At 30.2% G+C, this 20348-nt stretch overlaps 1 protein-coding gene across 1 annotated transcript; it reads left to right on the top strand.

Annotated features, from left to right (window-relative positions):
- The first annotated feature begins 1143 nt into the window (after window positions 1–1143).
- Window positions 1144–17573, top strand: LOC113380106 (transmembrane protein 47-like). The gene is made up of 5 exons (XM_026619577.1): window positions 1144–1212; window positions 12919–13111; window positions 13606–13755; window positions 13897–13959; window positions 16589–17573. The coding sequence occupies exons 1-5, from the start codon at window positions 1162–1164 to the stop codon at window positions 16786–16788; spliced, it is 657 nt and encodes a 218-aa protein (XP_026475362.1). The 5' UTR covers window positions 1144–1161; the 3' UTR covers window positions 16789–17573.
- Window positions 17574–20348: the final 2775 nt, after the last annotated feature.

Genomic DNA, 20348 nt, shown 5'->3' with positions numbered 1-20348 from the left:
CGATTCAGATGTTCGAAAAACCTGATGACCAGCTGCAGTGACTTTGGTTTTTACTTGAAAATCTATGTAGCAATATATTTTCTAGTAGAAATAGCCCTTCCCCATTGCTGCACCAATAATAAATTCATCAGTATCACAGAAATTGTTTTAATAAATTAATCTAACAGATATAGGACAATTTTTTAGGTTGCCATCTATAATGGCCATCTATATGGCTATGCTATTAAAAAACATATTCTACAATAACTTATAGGACTCGTTAAGTTCTGACTGCTGTTAAATGAAAAAAAATACTGTCGGTACGTTTGGGAATAACTGCATTTTTTTCTAGATTATTATAGTTCAGTATTTTCCAAAGTGGGTTAAACAAGGGAGCAATTGTTAGTGGAAAGGGGCAATTCCGAAATCAACAGGACACGACTCTAACTCTCGTTTTGCTGCCGGATTTTTTAAATGCAATGATAGATATCTGATAAATTTAGCAAAAAAAGTCATTTAAGAACTTAGAATCAGAGAGGGGCTTAACATATACGATGCTGGATCGGTTACGATTTGACTCCGCTTCAGAGAGAAGTTATATCCGCTTAACGTCTCAACCACTCCAAATGTGTTCTTAAAATTGCATGTGAGACGAGAACCCAACCACTTCTTTTGACCCAAATCTTCGTACTAGTAAAAAATCTCATACAAATGTCTGCACGTGTTAACACATTTAGTACCAGTTTTGGGAAGTCGGATATGACAACTCCTGCGATACAACTCCGCTCGGATTCACTCCGAGGGTGCAGTTGTAAAGGAATGATAACTCCGGAGTGAGTTACCCATCTCTAATTGATTTCGTTTGTCATTATAACAATACCAATTGCGGGCAATTACAATCATCAAATAAAATTGGTCGAGGATTAACTTATCATTTAAATTTAGTAATGAAACAAAACTATTTTTATTAATTGATATTTATTTGAGGATGACATTTTATAAAGGAAGCATAACATTTTTATAAAAGTTAACGTAGTCCAAAAAGGTTGAGAAGTACTGATATTGATGGTTAATGATATGCTCATACGGAAATCAGTGTATTACATGTGCTTTATTATATATTGATTGTAAATTAACTACGGTTTGTTTGTTTCTAGTTCAAGAAGACCTTCAGAATCAAAAATGGCACCGACAACGACAATAGAAACTGTCACAATAACACGACCACTAAAGGTAAGCGAATTTATAGTATACATATTTTATTTTAAATTCTTATCAAATAGTTGGTATCAATGATTCCTCAAACCCATCCACTTATTTACTATTCCTTAAAATACAATTTATCCCTAGTTTATTATATGTTTTGAAATTACATTAAAAAGACAGTCAGCTCGTAATACTGACATGCTGTTTGAATTCACTTTGGAGTCACTTCTTTTTTCAATGTGATAGTACATTTGTTAGTAATAGGAATAATTTTATTTTAGTTTTTATAATTTTCATGTACACATTAATATATACTGTAAAAATTACTGAAATTATAGAAATCATTCTGAGAATTATTAAGCTTTGAGTGTGAAGTTCATTATTAACATTTTTTAACATTGCTTATTGTAGATATTTATTGATCTATTCAATTTTAATTTCAATAATTAATATTTAACTGGCTTTTGTCAAAAAATTCATCCATTTATTAATTGGTGTATTGCACCAGCCGTGGTGTAATAGTAAATAATAAGGGATATTTATCCCCACCCCCCGGGTTCGATCCAAATCTCGGTCAGCTAGGTATCAATCACTATGATACCACGTTTTTGCTAGAGATCATATTGCAAATATATGTATCTCGAAAACAGCCTTTTGGGAGAATTGATGCATAAAAACCTTAAAATAAAAAATACGGTTTGGTATAGTCATAATGTCATAATAGGATGGGACAACTATTGGGTTACTTCCCAAACAAGACATACACTAATAAGATATAAGAACAATTACTAAATGTCTTCATAATATAGACTAATCGTAATTCAAGAAAATTATTACATTTTGGTAAATATAACAATTGAACAAGGAAAAACGCTTCTGTTATTGAATGGAATAAAAACAAAATGGACGATCGCCCGAACGGTTTCTTTGTAATTAGCATTAGTAATATTTTTTGTTCACTTTTTAGCCCACAATTCGGATTTTAAAAGTTCAAAACGTATTTGAAAGCTAGTTTTTGGTTAGGAATTGTGCTGATTTTTTTTTTTTAAAGATTGATAAAAAAAATCCGAATGCTTTTATGTAAATTTTTTTGGCACTAAATAACATGGTCTTATAGAACATACTAAAATATTACGATTATTGGTTTGTAATTGTGCTAATTTGTTTTTGGTGAATTACGGGAAAAAAATTTAAATTTTTTTATTTTCTTTGAAAATGCTTGGATTTAAAAAAAAATCAGGTAAAAAATAAATACACGTGGTATCTTACTATACTCCTCCCCCAGGTGATTTTTCGTGATTTTTGTCAACCCCCTCCCCTCTAAAAACCTCACGTGATTAATAGACGCCCCCTAAGCACTTTCATGTTTAGAATTAGCAGAAGAGTGCTAAATTGTTTGATGTGTTTTAGCCAAAAATTTTGAATCGTTTTAGAAAATTGCCACTTAAAACTATTTTGGTAAATTTCCAGTTATCAAATTTATATTGATAGAAACAATTAAATTTAAATTATTTATTTAAATTTCACTATTTAATGAGATTTCACTATTTCAAGAAGTTTGTGTAACTGGTTATGATACTTATATAATACGTTAATGATAAATGAATATATATACTGGTTCAATTGGTTTATTCTGGGCATAGAAATCTAAGTGTGGTTGGCAATAATTGACAATTATTTTGAATGATTTGTTTTATAGATAATTTATATTTAAATATATGTACTATGAAAACTATGCTAAACGTCAATTTTTCATCATAATCGTATTATGAATTTTCTTAGAAACATATCCAAATTTTTATTTGGCACCTGCTCCGCATCGTCTGGTATTATTTTGTCTCTGCGTTTTCCACCCCCCAGTTTTCCGTAATTTTCGCTATTTCGTCGGCCATCTTTCCCGATCGATAATACACGCGTAGCGTACGGTGCATAACATCATTCGGGCTCAATACTAAAGAATTGGAATTCCTCAGATTTATTCTTTTGTTTACGAATACGACGATTAACATTCTTGTTAATAACGAAGCACAATTAATAATAACTTATATTAAGCCTCGAGCCAAAGTCAAGAACGAGATTTGTTTTTGGAAGTTGTTGTAGAACGACGAAATTTCAGTGAACGGTTTTAGTGTAAGTGACCTGCTCGCAAAATGTGAGGTACTTCTGAATTAAAAATGTATAGTTGATAGTTTTAATATAATTTCATGTGCTGTGATTTAAATTTGTGATTGCTTTTGTGCAGTGATGTTATAAGTTCTTGGGGCTGGGAAGGGATAAAATAAGTACTGTGTTAAAAAAAAGGGTATATAAGCAACATTGTTTTTTAAGATATCTATTTTTATATGGATTTTTGTTTGGATATAACACAATTATTGACTACAGAATTAAAAGGTTTTTTTTTTATTTTTTTGATATAGGAGATCGTATCAATTTAAACTTTTAAAGATGAATTTAAATACTGCCTCTGTATCTATTTTGTATAGTCATCTATCTTATGAATTTTTATATCTATATTATATTGTCTATCATATGAGTTCTTATATCTACTTTAAGAAATGATAATATTATTTCAAATCGCAATAAATTTTATATCAAATCATGTCATTGCTAACGTAGCCCATAGAACATGTTTTATGAGAAAAATTATATAAAACGTTATTATTATTAACTGTTCAATCAATTTCAGTTATTATTATTGTTTTGTTCAACCTTTAGTTCATAAAATGGCAAAAAATAATTTCTGTGTAAAAAGCATATTAAGACCAATTTGACCCAATTTATGACAATTGTATTATATACGTTTTTTCTTTAAGGGGGTATTCTAGTGTAGAAATTCAAAAAAATCGATTTTTTTTATTTCATATTTTCAAAGTTTAACTAACTAAGAATATGGGTACGAAAAGGTTTTTGGAAATTTGAATTATTTTCGGAGAGATAGGCATTTTACTGACTCGTTCTTCATACTGGTTTGGCTTCACGCAAAACTTTAAATGCGTTTTTCTCAGAACAGACTTTTTCAGTACTGTTGACACGATTTCTCGAGTTCTACTCGACCGATTTACTTAAAATGTTCAGAGAGTCTTGTTTATAGGCCTATCTATAGCCTGAACTAGGATTATCCCCAAATTCCAATTTTTACTATTTTTAAAAAATTCGAGAATCTCAAAAAACAGTAAAAAAGCACTTTTTTTTCAAACAGTCGCCAATTTGTAAAAAAAAATCTTTTTACTCATCGCTAGTTCAGACGATTGCGACATCATTGTAGATTAATAATATTTTTATGTTTTGCATTTCCGATGGCTAGGAGGGCTGAAATAATGTCAAGAGTTTTTACAATTTTCAACTTTTTTATTTTTTTATTTTTGTTTTGCATTTTAATAATATTAATAAACAAGTGGTAAAAAATAGACAGTAAAAACATTCATTGCTCTCTTTTATAACACTTTAAAAATGACCTAAAATTCATCGCTCTACACTAGAATACCCCCTTAATGTAATGTAATTTTTGTAATCTTTTATTAGGCAAACCAGATTTTTTACATAAATCATAATATTTTTCAAACTTGGTTTAATTCAAAATTGCATTTTTCTTCAGTATAGGTTGTTCCTTTCATGATGCTGCTTTCCAGTTTAACATTTTTACTATCAAAAAAGTGTGTTGTAAAAACCAAAACTATGATATATTCTTACTCGTAGACTCTATTATTTAGACATATGTGATATTTATCCTATTCGGTTATTTAATATCAATTAAGATAGTGTTAAAATATAGTGTTGCATGAAGTACAAACCGCGCACAGTATTTTTTATTACTAAAATGGAAGAGTTTAAATTAAAAAATGACCATGAATTTCGAATAAAACCTTAAACACGGCGTCACCTTATAAGCGGCGACAGCCCGCGGTGTCACCGGCGCGTCACCAACAGCCGTCACCATCACATCTACCAGTGGCCGACCAGTCGCGTCACACTGTGGTGACCCAATACGACCAAGTGACCAGCACCAGCGTCGTAACCGATTGTGGCATCCTTCAACAATTTGATGCCTCCAGTTTGCCTGCTCCGTCCCAATTTGTCGATCTGCAGAACAATATAGGATTACCTCAACAGAGTCTGGTTTTGCCGCATGATATAGATCAACGAAATTTAACATTACCGCATTCAACAAACCGACGCAGTGTTGTCGATCAAAGGACTGTTGTATTGTCACAAAATATTGAGCAACACGGTATTGTGGTACCGCCTGGAATTGATCACCTACTACTACCGCAACAACATAGTTTAGCGACTATACCGGAACACGGAGTTGTATTGCCAGAGTTGAATCCGCATCAATCAATCCTGCCTCCTCAATATTTGGACCAGCGGACCAGCACTCTAGTGTTACCGCAACAGGGTCAACATAATATCATACCGCCGCAACATAATTTGCCGTTGCCGCCGCAGCATAATATAGTATTGCCGCCTCAACGGAACTTGGCGCTGCCGCAGCAGGGAGAGAATATAATTTTGCCCCAACAGTACGGAGCGGCATTGCCACAAAACGTCGTGCCTCCGTATCAGTACGAGCGGAATTACCAGCAGCAGAGAGTGGTGAATAGTGCTCAGCAACAGCAGGTCCTGGTTGCGTACGGCAGCGATAGCGCTGTCAGGCACGTGCAGCAACGACAGGTGACACCACCGCAGCAGCGTCGCCAGCAGCGACAGCTGACGGCCGGTGACGACAACATGTCACAGAACCAGATTAGCCAGGTTGGGATAATCAGCATTGTAGAAACTGTTTTTTCTATTTAGTCCAGTCATTTGGTGCAAAAAAAGGCTGTTGCCGGTACAGTACTCCGGGAATTCTGAAAATTGGTGATCTTATAGATTTCGAGGTGCTCTTTACGAAAATCAACTTTGCCACCTCAAATTTGAACGGCAAGTTGCCGCCATATTGAAAAAATGACGTCAAAAACAGATTTCATTGACAGCAAGTTCAAAGTGCTGTCATATATGGAGAGATTTGATACTACGGCGAGAGCAGCAAAGACTTTGAGGCGGCCGTACTCTCGAACTATCAATTTTACAAAAAACGGTTTTCTAAAGAATTGTAGGGAATTTTATCTAGTTTAATTCGTACATAGATGCTTTTGTCGTAGAATAAGCCAAAAATGAGATATTTTAAAAAAGCTGTTTTTTGACGCCATTTTTTCAATATGGCGGCAACTTGCCGTTCAAATTTGAGGTGGCAAAGTTGATTTTCGTAAAGAGCACCTCGAAATCTATAAGATTATAATTTTCAGAATTCCCGGAGTACTGTACCGGCAAAACGACCAAATGACTGGACTAATTGCACTATCATGATTTCTTAGCTATTTGTTTAAGGAAATTAGTTAAATATAAATATTCTGACTAATTCAATATTGAAAAAAAAACTCGTTAAACTAGATAATATTGTCTGTAAAATGAACTATAAAGAAAAAATTGACAAAATGTCGGAATTTTTTAAAATAAGTCGAATTATACCCAAAATTTTGGCCGTTTTTGGACTGCCAAAATTCGATTTTTGATCCTATCAAAAAATCGATAGTTTATTTTACGGAGAACTATATATAGAACATGTAAAAAAAAAATTGATAGTGATCGGATCATTTGCTTTTGAGTAATTGCTGCAACAAATTCGGAAAATGATGTTTCGAGAACAACGCGTTTAAAGAATAAATGATCGTTATACTATATACTAAATATATACTCTTTAAATGGCTGTAACTTAAAAACTATTTAAGATATCGGTTTAAAATTTTGGTTCTTTTTAAAGGTATGACCTATCGATATATGGAAAAATTGAAAATTCGATTTTTTGAAAATTTCACACTAGTTGTGCCCCTTAAGGAGGGTAGGATCTAGTAAAATATCAAGTGCATTTATTTTTTTACTTCAATTTAAAAAAGCCGAAATTTTAAAGAATAAGCAAAAACATTGAGATTTTTTCTAGATACTACGTAAATACACGTGATGTTGTGTGGGGGAAGGAGCTAATTTTTAATATCACCATATGTCGACAAGGGGGATGGAGGGATCCAAAAATCCTTAGAAATGGCTCACGTGATTAATGGACCTCCACGTTCGTCTATTTGGACAAACCGTTGAATTTTTAAAAATAATAATTTTTATTCTTCTTGTTCATACTTAATAAGAAAAACTAATTAAGTATTATGCGTTATAAAAATTATGCAATTATTTATTATTCGAACATCAATCAGAACTTAAGGGAGTGTTTTCCAACCTTTTAGCACAACTCTCCCCGATCTTATAAAAAAATGTTGCGCAACCCTTGATTTTTTAAACGATTTCATAAATACTTCACTGATATTATAATTTATCAGACTGCCATGTCCCACAGGTTGAAAACCACAGGCATAAGGTAGCTATATAGTTATTGTAATGACTATTTAACTTAACTAATTAGGTCGCTTTTATAATTAGCAACCCAAATAGTTGCTTGATTTCAATGTGATACATTTTATTATTACAAATTTTGAAATACTGATCAAATTTTATTGGTGCAGCAATGCCAGGTAGGGGTTATTTTTACTTCGAATCCTCTTGCTATCTAAATTCGAAGTGAAAATCGTTGTAACCACTGCTTGGCATCAGGCTGCTGCTGCCAGGTATGGAACCTAGGACTTTTGATTCAAATCTCATAGCTATAACCACTTACTCACGAGTGAGTCCATGCAATTTTCACTTCGAAACATATTGCTACCTAAATTCCAAGTGAAAACCGATGTTACTACTGCTTGACATCAGGCTGCTGCAGTCGAGTATAGAACATGGGACTTTTGATTCAAATCTCATAGCTCTAACCAGTTACTCACGAGTGAGCCCATGCAATTAATAAATGTAAATGATGTTTGCCAAGTATTTCTGTCCAAAGCTGGGTTGCTTAGAAATTCATTTGAGATTTTCGAAGACGATTGACTGGAATACAGTATTTGAAAATATTGAAAATACAATAAGTTTTGTGGTTTTCTCGAAGGAATGATATATAATAGGAATTGCAGAATAAAATTTAGTTTTGCATATTTAAGTTATGTATTGAATTATTAGCAAAATATTCTTCTGTTGATGGAAGTTTTCCATATTCAAAACAACTAAATATATATTTCATGACTCGATGAAAGTAACCTCATTTTTGAGGCAATGCAAAAGTGGTAACCTTTTCAACGTCGCTGAACATATTATAACCTTTTAATTTTTATTAGTCTATTATCACGATTACAAATGTTACTAAAATAAGATTTAGTGATTTTATCAGAATCGTGTTTCAGAATATTTACTTATATATACATAAATAAATTGTGTTTAGCCTTAAGACAAGATGATAATATGAGAAAATCGAAATGATTTTTCAACAAGAATTGTGTTTTTTCATTTCAGAGTTAGTGCGTTTTTTAAAAATAAGCATAATTACCTAGTAATATTCTTGAAATGGGTTGGCATACTCAAATCGAATTTGTAGATCAGGATTTTTCGCGAAAAATGTTAAGGATTTTGTTTCATTCATTTGTTAATTGCAAATCAGTGCAGATTATTATTGAATTTTATCAAAGGGGGGCGTTCATTAATCAGGTGAGCGAGTTTTTAACAATTTTTGGACCCCTCCTCCCCCTTGGTGATACATGGTGATATTCAAAATCACCCCCTCTTCCCCTGTAACATCACGTGTATTTTTAGTTACGCGGAAAAACTGTAAAATTTTTGTTTTTTTTTTTAAATGTTTGAATTATTTAAAAAAAAAATAGTTAAAAATAAATACACGTGATATTTTACTATACCCCTCCCTCCCCGACGTGATATTTCGTGATTTTTTGTCAACCCCCCCCCCCCTTAAAACCTCACGTGATTAATGGACGCCCCAAAGATTAAAATTGTTTTTGTATCAAATAATTTAGGTTGAGTGTTGATTCAACATACAAATAACGAATCGTTTTTTTATTTATTTATGTTAATACATAGTTAATAAATATCATTATTAAATATTAAATAAATAATTTTAAAAGTTAAATCTTTTATAGTCACTAAAACTTTTTTTCACGTGTATTTTTAGGGTACTAAAAATACACGTGATGTTATATTTGGGGGAGGGGAGTAATTTAAAAAAATTCTTAAAATTTTATCACGTGATTACTCGGGGTAATTTCAAAAAATTCTTAGAAATCGAATCACGTGATTAATTTAATTTTTTTTAAAATTAGCTCCCTTTCCCAACTAACATCACGTGTATTTTTAGTGCCCTCTAAAATGATTTTAGTGACTTTGAAGGATTTTGTAACTATGAAAAATATTTAAAAATATTTTTTTTTTGGCTAACAATAATTTTTTCTTTGGGTGTTAATAAATAAATGTACAGAAAAGTAAAAAAATAATAATAAAACTATACACCCATAAGTTTAATTTCATAAAACCATTATTGACTTTCATTTGAATTATTTAATTAAAAGGTGTATTTCCAATTTTTTGATATAGGAGACTCACATCAACTTAAACCCTTAACGATAAATTTAAATACTGCTTCTGGAACTATTTTGTATCGTCGCCTATCTTATGAATTTTTATATCTATTTTATATTGTCTATCATATGAGTTTTTATATCTACTTTAAAAAATCTTTAAGAAATGATAATACTATTTCAAATCGCAATAAATTTTATATCAAATCATGTCATTGCTAACGTGGCGCATAGACATGTTTTTTAACTTGCTGGGACAGATGTAATTTAAAAACTATAGCAATATAAAGTAGTTTTTGTTTTTTAAACCCATATAAATAAGGGTGTACAACATATATAGTTATATTTATGTATATATACAATATCTCACGATCGATCTGTATAAAGAGGGGGTTGTAACTAATATACTGTAAGCATGCGCAATGATTTTATATATAAATATATATATATAAATATATATATATATATATATATATATATATATATATATATATATATGTATATATATATATATATATATATATGTATATATATATATATATATCTCATTTCTACAAACATAAAAACTTACATCTTATCTGAAACTTTCAAGCGCAAAATCCCTGCAAGAACTTGTTATTACGAGCTTAAAGCCGGACTGCTTTTAAACTACTTTAAAGAGAGATTAAAAATCATATTTTGTATATAATCTCATTTTATACCGCTAAAGCAACATATACATATTTTTTAAAACTTGTATGATTACAGACTTTTTTATTGTCTGCTGATAATAATGCAAAATATAGATTAGATTAGTAAAACAAACGTTAAAATTAAATATAGGTTGGTAGCAAATAAAATATCAGATCATTTAGATCTTGCTTGGTGCAAATTGTCTTTCTAAGATGAGTTGATAAATAATAAATTGGTCATAGATAATAAATATAAAAACTTTTGATCAAATTGTTTAATTACCGTAGAGTAATTGAATTCGCAAACATATTAAACTTATGAATGAGTCTTGCAAATTGATATTGATGTAAAAGATTTTAACATAGATTTTGTCTATCGACATATCGACTATATTATTTTTCACAATATTTTAATAGAAACTTGCCAGTTTCAGAGCTCTTTCCCAGAACGTTCGTCTTTCTAAAATAAAGTCAGCTTGATTTTTTTTGTTGAAAAGTAGTTAGTTTTGCATTTGTTTCATGTTACTGACTATTTTCTTCTTACAATATTTTTGTATAAATTTGCCAGTTCATATCATAGCCTTGAATGACATCGGTTTTTGTGATGTGAGAGTTCTCTCCCAGAACGTTTGACTTAAAAAAATCAGCTTGAAATTTGAAATTTGAAAAATAGTTTTTAGTTTAGCTTTTGGTTTCATGTTACCGACTGTTTTATTTTTTGCAATCAGTAAAAATAAATATTTTTTTTTTATCATATCTTCATATTTTTGCACCTATAAATTTTGTAAATAAGACAGTCTTGATTTGCAAAAATAAATTATAACAAAAAAATAATAAGAGTGCGCGTAAGGATCACACACGATTGAAGTAAAACTTATTTGCTACTGTACAAGAAGGCACTTAAGTAAAAATAAATACATCATATAACAGTTTTGAATAATGTTTGTTAGTAATATGGTAACACTTGTGATACATTTATTTTTTAGTGTCAACCATTATACACATTTATATAATGATAAATTATAAATTATATATTTATAATAGCATTAAAATATGTATAATATTTACAAATAATAATGTACTTAAAGTCATACTTCAAATATGACATGATCGGTTTGTCATTGTAATTAGCATTAAGAAATGAACCTTCATTAGAGAAATGAAGTAATTGCTGATTAATAAATTCTTTAAAATTTGTTCACATAGTGGATTATGTTAAACAATGTCTAAACAAGTATTGTTTTTGCAATTTCATGCGTGTAATTATGTTTGAAGAACTTTATGTAATTAAAATTAACATACATTCATTGATTGCTAGTATTTTTTTTACTTTTTTGCTGACGATATAATCTCATTCTTTGAACAGCTTTAATATCTGTCTTGCCTAAAAATATTTTCCATTTTAATCATTTCAAAGATTTATAGAAACTACGAATAATATAGAAATAATTTCTAATCAATAAACTTACGTTTAGTTCACGAAACAAATGTTTAATTTGTTTTATTATTTTCAAGGATCAGGGTAATATATTCTTCTGATTCAGGCATTTTTCATTAAATCAAGATTAGTACTACGATATAACTTTAAAATGTTCATTTATCTATGCCGATTTCCTTGTTGATATCGGTACGCATACAACGTTGATGCCGGTACGCATATAACGACAGATATCTATTCACATACACGACGACTAATCACAATTGACCCATATAGAAATGATATCATCGAGAGCGAATGACGAATCATTGGCACTCGACTCTTATTTTATCGACTGTTATCTGCCGTAACACACTTCCGTTGCATTCGTACGAGTTTACACAGTGGTCGCGCCTAAAGATGTTTTCAAAAAAAAACTTTATATAAACTCTTGATTTCAATCAAAATATTTTTTTCTTCATATCCTCAAACTCCTCAAATCATTAAAACCAATTCACAATTTATCATATCTTTTATATTATTGGTCGCCATATTAGGAGACATCCTCTAAGCACGTGATCGATTTTTCACGGATTTTTGGACCCCCTCCTCCTTTGTGATACTTGTTAATATTCAAAATTACTCCCTTTCTTCACCAAACATTACGTGTATCTTTAATTACGAGAAAAAATTGTAAACTTTTTTTTTTTAATTCAGGTAAAAAATTAATACAGGTGATATCTTGCTATACCCATTTACAAGTGTCGCCTCTAGACGACATTTAGTATATCATCCATAGCTTCAATCTTTATCGCTTTTAGACGACATTCAGTGTATCAACCTTTACTTCAATCAAACACTGCGTTAAGTTATTGAAAATTCTATTTTTTATAGTAATTGTTAATTTTTCAGGAGCATCATTGTTGGTTTTTGAAATATTCTTGTTGATAATGATCGAAAAATCTTTAAACAATTTGTGCAAAAAATACTTGGTCTTGGTTTGCTGGTTGGCCCTTAGGGCAGTGTCACCCCTGCGGAAAAAGCCTCGTACCGAAAGTGTTAAAAGTATATAATGTATTAGATAATAGCAATACTTTAATACTGAATCTTCAGCGATTATAAAAATTTCTAATTCCAATTACCATTCCAGGTGATAGCATTAATATGTGGAGGCATCGTCCTAGTGTTGATGGTCATGTCTTTGGCCTCAACCGATTGGCTCATGTCGGAGGGATGGCGGCAAGGCCTGTTTGTCCACTGCATAGAAGCAGGAGCGACAACGCCCTTACCTTTCAATGTCCCAGATGACGACGGACCAGGTTGTTATCCTGCCAGGGATGTCGGTGAGTTTATTTTTTAATGGAATCAGGTGCTTGATGTACATCGAACTATGGTCAATATAGATGCTATATAACATTTTACTCGCGGATTAACATTTGTACGAAACTCATAGAAATGTGAACAAAATTTGTACTTATTAATAAAATCTCTATAAAATATCTGATAATTTGTCTACTGATCATTTTGGCCGCTGAATGGCTTGTTTTTACTCTTATCTCTGAAACCGCTAAGTCTATCTTCCCAAAAATTTGATCAGTTTTTTATTTCGTTGATAGAAATCGGACGCTCCGTTATATCAAAAACTGAATTACCATTTTTGGCACTTTCCACTTTGGCAAAATCAGCATCTTTCCCCACCAAAACAAATTGAATGTTTTTTGAATTGTCGAAATTGGTTGATCCGTGTTCACAAAATCGTCGTTAACAATATATATTTTACATGAAATAAAAATGTTTTATTTAATTTCATTGTTTCTAATTTTTTTTTTATTTCTAGCTTACATTCAAGCATCTGCTGCTCTATGTGTAGTAACATTACTGGCAGATGCCGTTGGAACACTTCTGACTGGCCTAGGGTTGAGATCAGATGACCATAGAGCAAAATATAAATATTACCGTGTAGCTGTTCTGGTCATGCTACTTGCATGTAAGTTTTTGAAATTAAAAGTTATTAATAAATTCAAATTTTTACTTATTATACTATTAGTACAGATGCAAAAGTTATCATATAATAATAATAAGTTTGTAATTTATTTGTGATATGGTACTTATTTCTTTTCTTTTCTAGTGATTTCCATTTTAATCGCGCTCATAATCTACCCAGTATGTTTTGCCGCCGAACTTAACTTTGGTGAGTAGAAAATATTCTTATTTATATAATATCTAAAGTGAAACTTATATTTAATGCTAAATATTGACATTGGAAATAGCCAAATTTGATGGTTACTAAAATAATTTAAATCAACATTTTGGACGCCATCTCTCTTCATCTGCCTATTCCAGTAACAACTACATATTTGAATTTAATTGTTTAGTCATAGTACATTTCGTTTTTGAAATGGAACAATTTAACATAAATAGTATACTTTTTGCGACACATTGTCTATTAAATAATCGGGTAAAAAGTTTACCGTCCATTATCTCAAAAACAAGTAAAGCATTTATATATTTTTTTAACAAAGGCTACAACCAGCCATCCTTTTAAATTATGTTTCATCGCTATCAGCAGTTAAACAGCCATCGGCCATGTATTAATTTTTATAACAAAAGTTTTTTTTTGTTGGTAGTTTTTTGGTTTTGAACTCTGATATTCAATCAGAATTGAATTATTTGTCTTATAAAATTTGTTGTTATTTTTAAGTTAGATTTAATAGTTCTTTTTGAATTACCTTTAAAGAATGATATTGAAAAAATTAAATACTTTTTGGAAAATTAGGCCTTTGGCTCTGAAAAATAAAATAATAAATATATGTGGGTGTGAAATAGTTGATATATTTTTATTGGTAACACAGGTCCACAAAATAAAAAAAAAGTTGACTCTATTGGTGTATTGGGTGAACACGAATAAAGTCAAAATTGGGGGTTAAATGGCAAATAAATTAAAAAAATAAACTATAAAATCTCTGATCTAGTGATTCTTCTGCATGATACATAAAATCTTATAATTTTTGGTTTCCTGGCCTTTTCTACCTTATATTTATTTGTAGAATGAAGCAGTATTTTACCAACACATTTTCAGATATTCAAATTGCAAACATGGCTGCTGATTACCCAAAGGGAATACAAAAAAAACTCAAAAGTTCATTTAATTAAAACTCAATTGTCATTTAAGGTAAAAAGGGTCAGGAAGCGACAGAAGTTACAAAATTTTCATTATCATGCAAAATAATTACCAGATTGGATATTTTGTCGTTTTATTTATTTGATTTTCAATTTCTTGCCATTTGACCCCCAATTTTGACTCTAGATTCGTGTTCATCGGTAAAAACTACATTGGAAAACATGCAACACACCCATACAGACAACTATTTTTATTTTGTGGACCTGTGTAATTATCGTTTCGATATCTGTACTATATTATATTTAAACTCCATATTTTGAGATATATTTTTTATATAAACTCTACATATTGCAATTTACTTTTGTCTTAATAGTTGCGTTGTGGCTCTGAATAAAAAAAAAAGAAAAAACTTTCACGTATTTGTGCTTGCTATTCTATTATAATATAAATAAAATTAATGAATTTGAATAGTATGTGGGTTTGTAAGTTCTGTACAAACTCTGTAGATAATAGAAAACATCTTATTAGAAAGAAAAACTTTATAAGTTATATATAATCTTTATATTTATATTCAAAAATAGTAGTACCAAGAGATATTTGTAAATAACTTGAAACTATTAAAGAACAGTGTATAGAATTTTGTTGTTAGATCAAAAACTATAATGAGTTATGTACTCATTAGCTAAGAGATTTTGATTTATTTTTATAAATAAACTAGCTGTACCCGTTCACGCTTTGCCGTGATTTAGTTTAAATTAAAAAGTTTGACAAAGATGTGTATTTGTTACATTTAGTTTAACGTTACTACTATCTGTTCAACCATTTGTCTACGAATTTACTTATCAACTTGTTAATCAATCTACAATTTTACCGACTTAACAATTTACCTGTCAACCTATTTACCTATCAACCCGTTTCACATTTTTACAAATTTACCTGTCAACCTGTTTATCCGTTTATCTACCAGTTGTCCTGGCTACGATTTTACATATCCTCCAATTTACCTGGCCACTAGCTATCCAACAAATTACCTTTTCACCAATTTACTTGTCTACCAATTCACCTGTCTATCAATTTATCTGTTAACATATTTGCTTTTCAACCTGTTTATCAATACACCATTTTACCTGTCAATCAATTTACCTATCATCCCGTTCTAAATATCTACCAATTAACCTGTTCAATAGTTTACCTGTTTAACAACTTGTCTACTGATTTACCTATCAACCTATATATCAATCTACCATTTTACTGGCCTACAAATTTACTTGTCATCCCATCTAATTAACCTGTCGACCTGTCGAATAGATTCTACGTTTTAGTTAGAAAAAGTTTATATGTGAAAAAGAAAAGAACTGTTTTTAGGGTTTTTCCGGCAATTATTCGATTTTTTCTCGCCGTAAGAACCATCCTCGGACTTCAACGAACATTTTAAAAAAATAATTGGCCAAATTGGTCCAGGCGTTGTTGAGTTATGCGCTTACCAACACATTTTGCGATTCATTTTTATATATAAGATTGAATCTGTTGTTTTTTTATCTGTATTTGAACTTGTATCCTTTAATTGCATTTATTATTTTAAAATATGTTTAATTTATGTAGTATAAAAGACCGGATTAAGTAAATACGGTCACCGTAAAGTAATTCGTTATGATTTCCTGGTATACGCTCCATTATTGATAAATCATTATATTTATAGGTAACCGCACCGTTTGGGAGTTCGGCTGGGCTTACGGTGTAGGCTGGGGAGCAGCCATCTTTTTATTCGGAGCAGTAATCCTGCTGTCCTGCGACAAAGAGAGCGAAGAGATCTATTACAAGGAGCGAAAGATCGTCCAGCATGCAAACAATGTCGGCAACAACACAAACGCGAACAACACGAGCAGTGGCGGCGTTTAGGTAAGCGCGCACGTCCCGCAACTCCGCAACAACACTAACAACAACATCAACGCTACTAGTAGAATCGTATTGCCGGATGTCGTACTATGATTCGTGTGCAGGAGCGTTGGGAAATGGACGAAATGAAAGTTTTCTTATTGATTCTTCGATCTGGACAACATTATACGGAAGTTATGTTGATCCAACCAGACCTTCTTTATTGAATTTTTTTCTATTCACTTTTATTTAATGTCTCTTCTAAATTGGAAGGTTATGGGCCCACGATTTGTATTCTTAAGGTGCTAGGCTGTGCAATGATTTCTATATAGCTATGTAGCTAAGATGTAAGTGCATTTATTAATAAACAAATTAATTTACGCATTTTTTGCTACGCAGTCAACAATGATATTGAAGGGCTTATAAATTTTCATTCGATTAGAACTTATATTCTTATTTGAATAGAGATTATATTCTTTTTGGAATATAGTTTGTATTATTTGTGGAACAGATACGGTATTCTTCTGGAATAGAGCTTATATTCTTATTTGAATATAGATTATATTCTTTCTGAAATAGAGATTACATTCTTCTTGGAATAGAGTTTAGATTCTTATTTGATTATAGCTTATATTCTTGTTCGAGAAGAGCTTACATCAGCGGTTTCCAACCTTTTCTTCCTTGCGCCCCCCTTTCGAATTAAAAAAATTTAAATATACTTAACATAACTAAAATTATGCCATATAATACATAGTATTATAAAAAATATACAAACATAACTATTTATTATAAGAATTTTCTGTTTCACATAAGTAAGATCTCACAAATGGTAATAAAATTTCTAAAGCATTATTTGTCAAAGTAGCAAAATCGTCCTTTACTGGTAACCAAAACTTAACAATATATTTTCGTCCTATTTTTACTTACTTCTATTTCATCAGTAACACAAGTAATTTTAAAAGTGGGAAACATGTTAAAGTTATAAAATTATTTGATACTAGCTATACACAGTTCTAACTTTTTCATAAAAGCCGTAATCTTGTCTTTCTGAACAAAAGCACGAATTTGAGATCCTTGCATTGATTTATTTAAATGGCTAAGTCTTTGAAAAATATCAACTAAATACGCAAATTTTGCGAGGAACTTTGTGTCCTAAAACAAGATTGCTCCGTCTCTTTTGTTATCAGCAAGAAATATAGCAATTTCTTTTTTGAGCTCAAACAAACAGAAGTACTTTAAGTATTTTGTTGATTTGTTTTTGACACTTACTCAGCATTTAAAAATAATATTTTTGAAACAGCTTCGCGCCCCCCTTGTAACGGTATGGCGCCACCCCAGGGGGGCGCGCCACATAGGTTGGAAATCACTGGCTCATATGAATGGAGTTCATATTCTCATTTCAGTAGAGCTTACATTTTATTCAAGTAGCGGTTAATTGTATAATTTGTATAGAGTTTATGTTCTTATTACAATAGAGCTTATATTCTTATTTGAATAGAGATTTTATATTTTACTTCTTGAGGCAGCTATTTTTGTATAAATTTGCGTTTAAGTCAATTCAAGTTTAAATTATACATATAAAAATTGTATGGGTTTTTAATTTATCTCAATTATCAATTACCACCAATGATGGCCTAAATCTGGATCAAAAAGAAATCAATTTTTCATCATTTCTCAATGATATGCAAACTACGACATACCGGTTACGAAGTTTGAAAAAAACATGTCATATATATGTCTGTCGATAGTTCTCTGACAAGAAAATAAAATAAATTTTTGGATGCTATATGAATATTATTTGTTATTTTAACAATGTAATATGGAAATTTAATTTTATCGAGAGTTTTATGATAGTCAAAAATAAAGAGATTTTATTTATTTTATATTTGCCGATTGTATAACATATGTATGTATAGATAAATATGTTTAATTATATATTTATATACATACATATCTAACTTTTTATTGAGGCTATCGACTTAGTATTGTACATAATGTTTAAAAAATATCTAGAAGCACACGTGTTAAGAAATATGTGTGTACGTGTGCATGTGTGTGATTGTTTTGAATTCAGGTATACACTTAAGCGTTAATTTGTTGCTATAATTTTATTTTCAAATTTTATTTTGAGTTTACTCTTGTCTAATCGAGGTTATGTAAAAAACTAAGTTTAATGAATACTTAGAAATATTAGTTTTCTTTAGGTTTTAGTTAAGATAAAGTTTATATTTTTTTATGTATTTAGTTTGTTAAAGTTTGTGATGTATGCCGTTGTGAATGTATATTGTAAAATATTTATTTTGTTATTTTAATTGTACATTGATATATTTTAATTTTTACTTAATTTAAATATTAATTGACTTATTTACGAGATTATTTAACACCAAATGCTATATATGAATACGTACGTATATTTTTACATACATATATATGTATAAATACAAATATATTATGATGTATACATAAACTTAGACATATATTTGTATATGTACATACATACAGATTAATTTTATGTTAGTTTAGTACGAACGAGTTGAACACACAAAATATTTTTATGCGGAGAGCAGGCGACGTGCGTTTTGAAACTAACTTGTCATTTATATTCATGTAAACTTATATGTGCACATAAATAAAATTATACATGTCTTGTGTATATGTATATATATACATATATACATATGCATAAAAATATGTATCTGTGTATACATTCGGAATTAAAAGTATAAGAATACTGCCTAACTTAAAAAGCACATATGCAAATCAGATATAAGTATTATTGGTGTATGATTTTAAACATTATATATATATATAATGTACAAAATATTCAGAATTCAGAATAATGCAGTTATCGTTTGTATATTAATTCAGTTGTTTGAAACAATACAACTGAATTCAATGTTATAATTTGGATCATTATCTGTTTCCAAGGATGGTAAGAGCATTAAGTGCTACTTCATGTACTAAAACTAATTGATGTTCTTACAAATGTGTACAAAAATGTAAGAAATATATTTTCCTCATTAATTACTATTTTCAGTACAAGATGTTGAAAACACACTAGATTTAAATGTTTTTAACACTCATTTAAGAGGGTATTCTAGTGTAGAGGCATGAATTTTATGCGATTTTTGAAAAGCCAAAATAATTTTACATTACAAAAAGTTTACATTCTAGAATGTAATGAAGTGGTGGTCCCCAAAAATTGGCACCTTATCAAACTCATGATTTGGGCCCTCTAAATAATCTTTATAATATTAGTTTTTTTTATTAATATTGATCTAGAATAATGTCGCATTCGTATGAACTACGGACAGGTTAAAAAATGTTTATCACAAAATAGCCACTGTCTGAAAAAAAGTATTTTTTTTTACAATTTTTTTTTTTTTATATTCTCGATTTTTTTAAAAATAGTATAATGCGGAATTTAGGGCTGAACGTAAATCATAATGAAGAAGAGTTATTTAAGAATTGAGAAATCGTGGGTATAGTATTGAAAAAAAAAAACGGTTTTGAGTGAAACGAGTTTAAAGTTTTGCGTAGGAAGGAAACAGCAGAATTATTGTGGTCAAATGGCTATATCTCCG

This window comes from Ctenocephalides felis, unplaced genomic scaffold (genome assembly GCF_003426905.1).
Source record: "Ctenocephalides felis isolate EL2017-DRISC unplaced genomic scaffold, ASM342690v1 CF-g0.4_SCAFFOLD_01890, whole genome shotgun sequence".
NCBI lineage: Eukaryota > Metazoa > Arthropoda > Insecta > Siphonaptera > Pulicidae > Ctenocephalides > Ctenocephalides felis.
The sequence above is the reverse complement of the archived record's forward strand: the minus strand, read 5'-3'. Positions and strand labels throughout refer to the sequence as shown.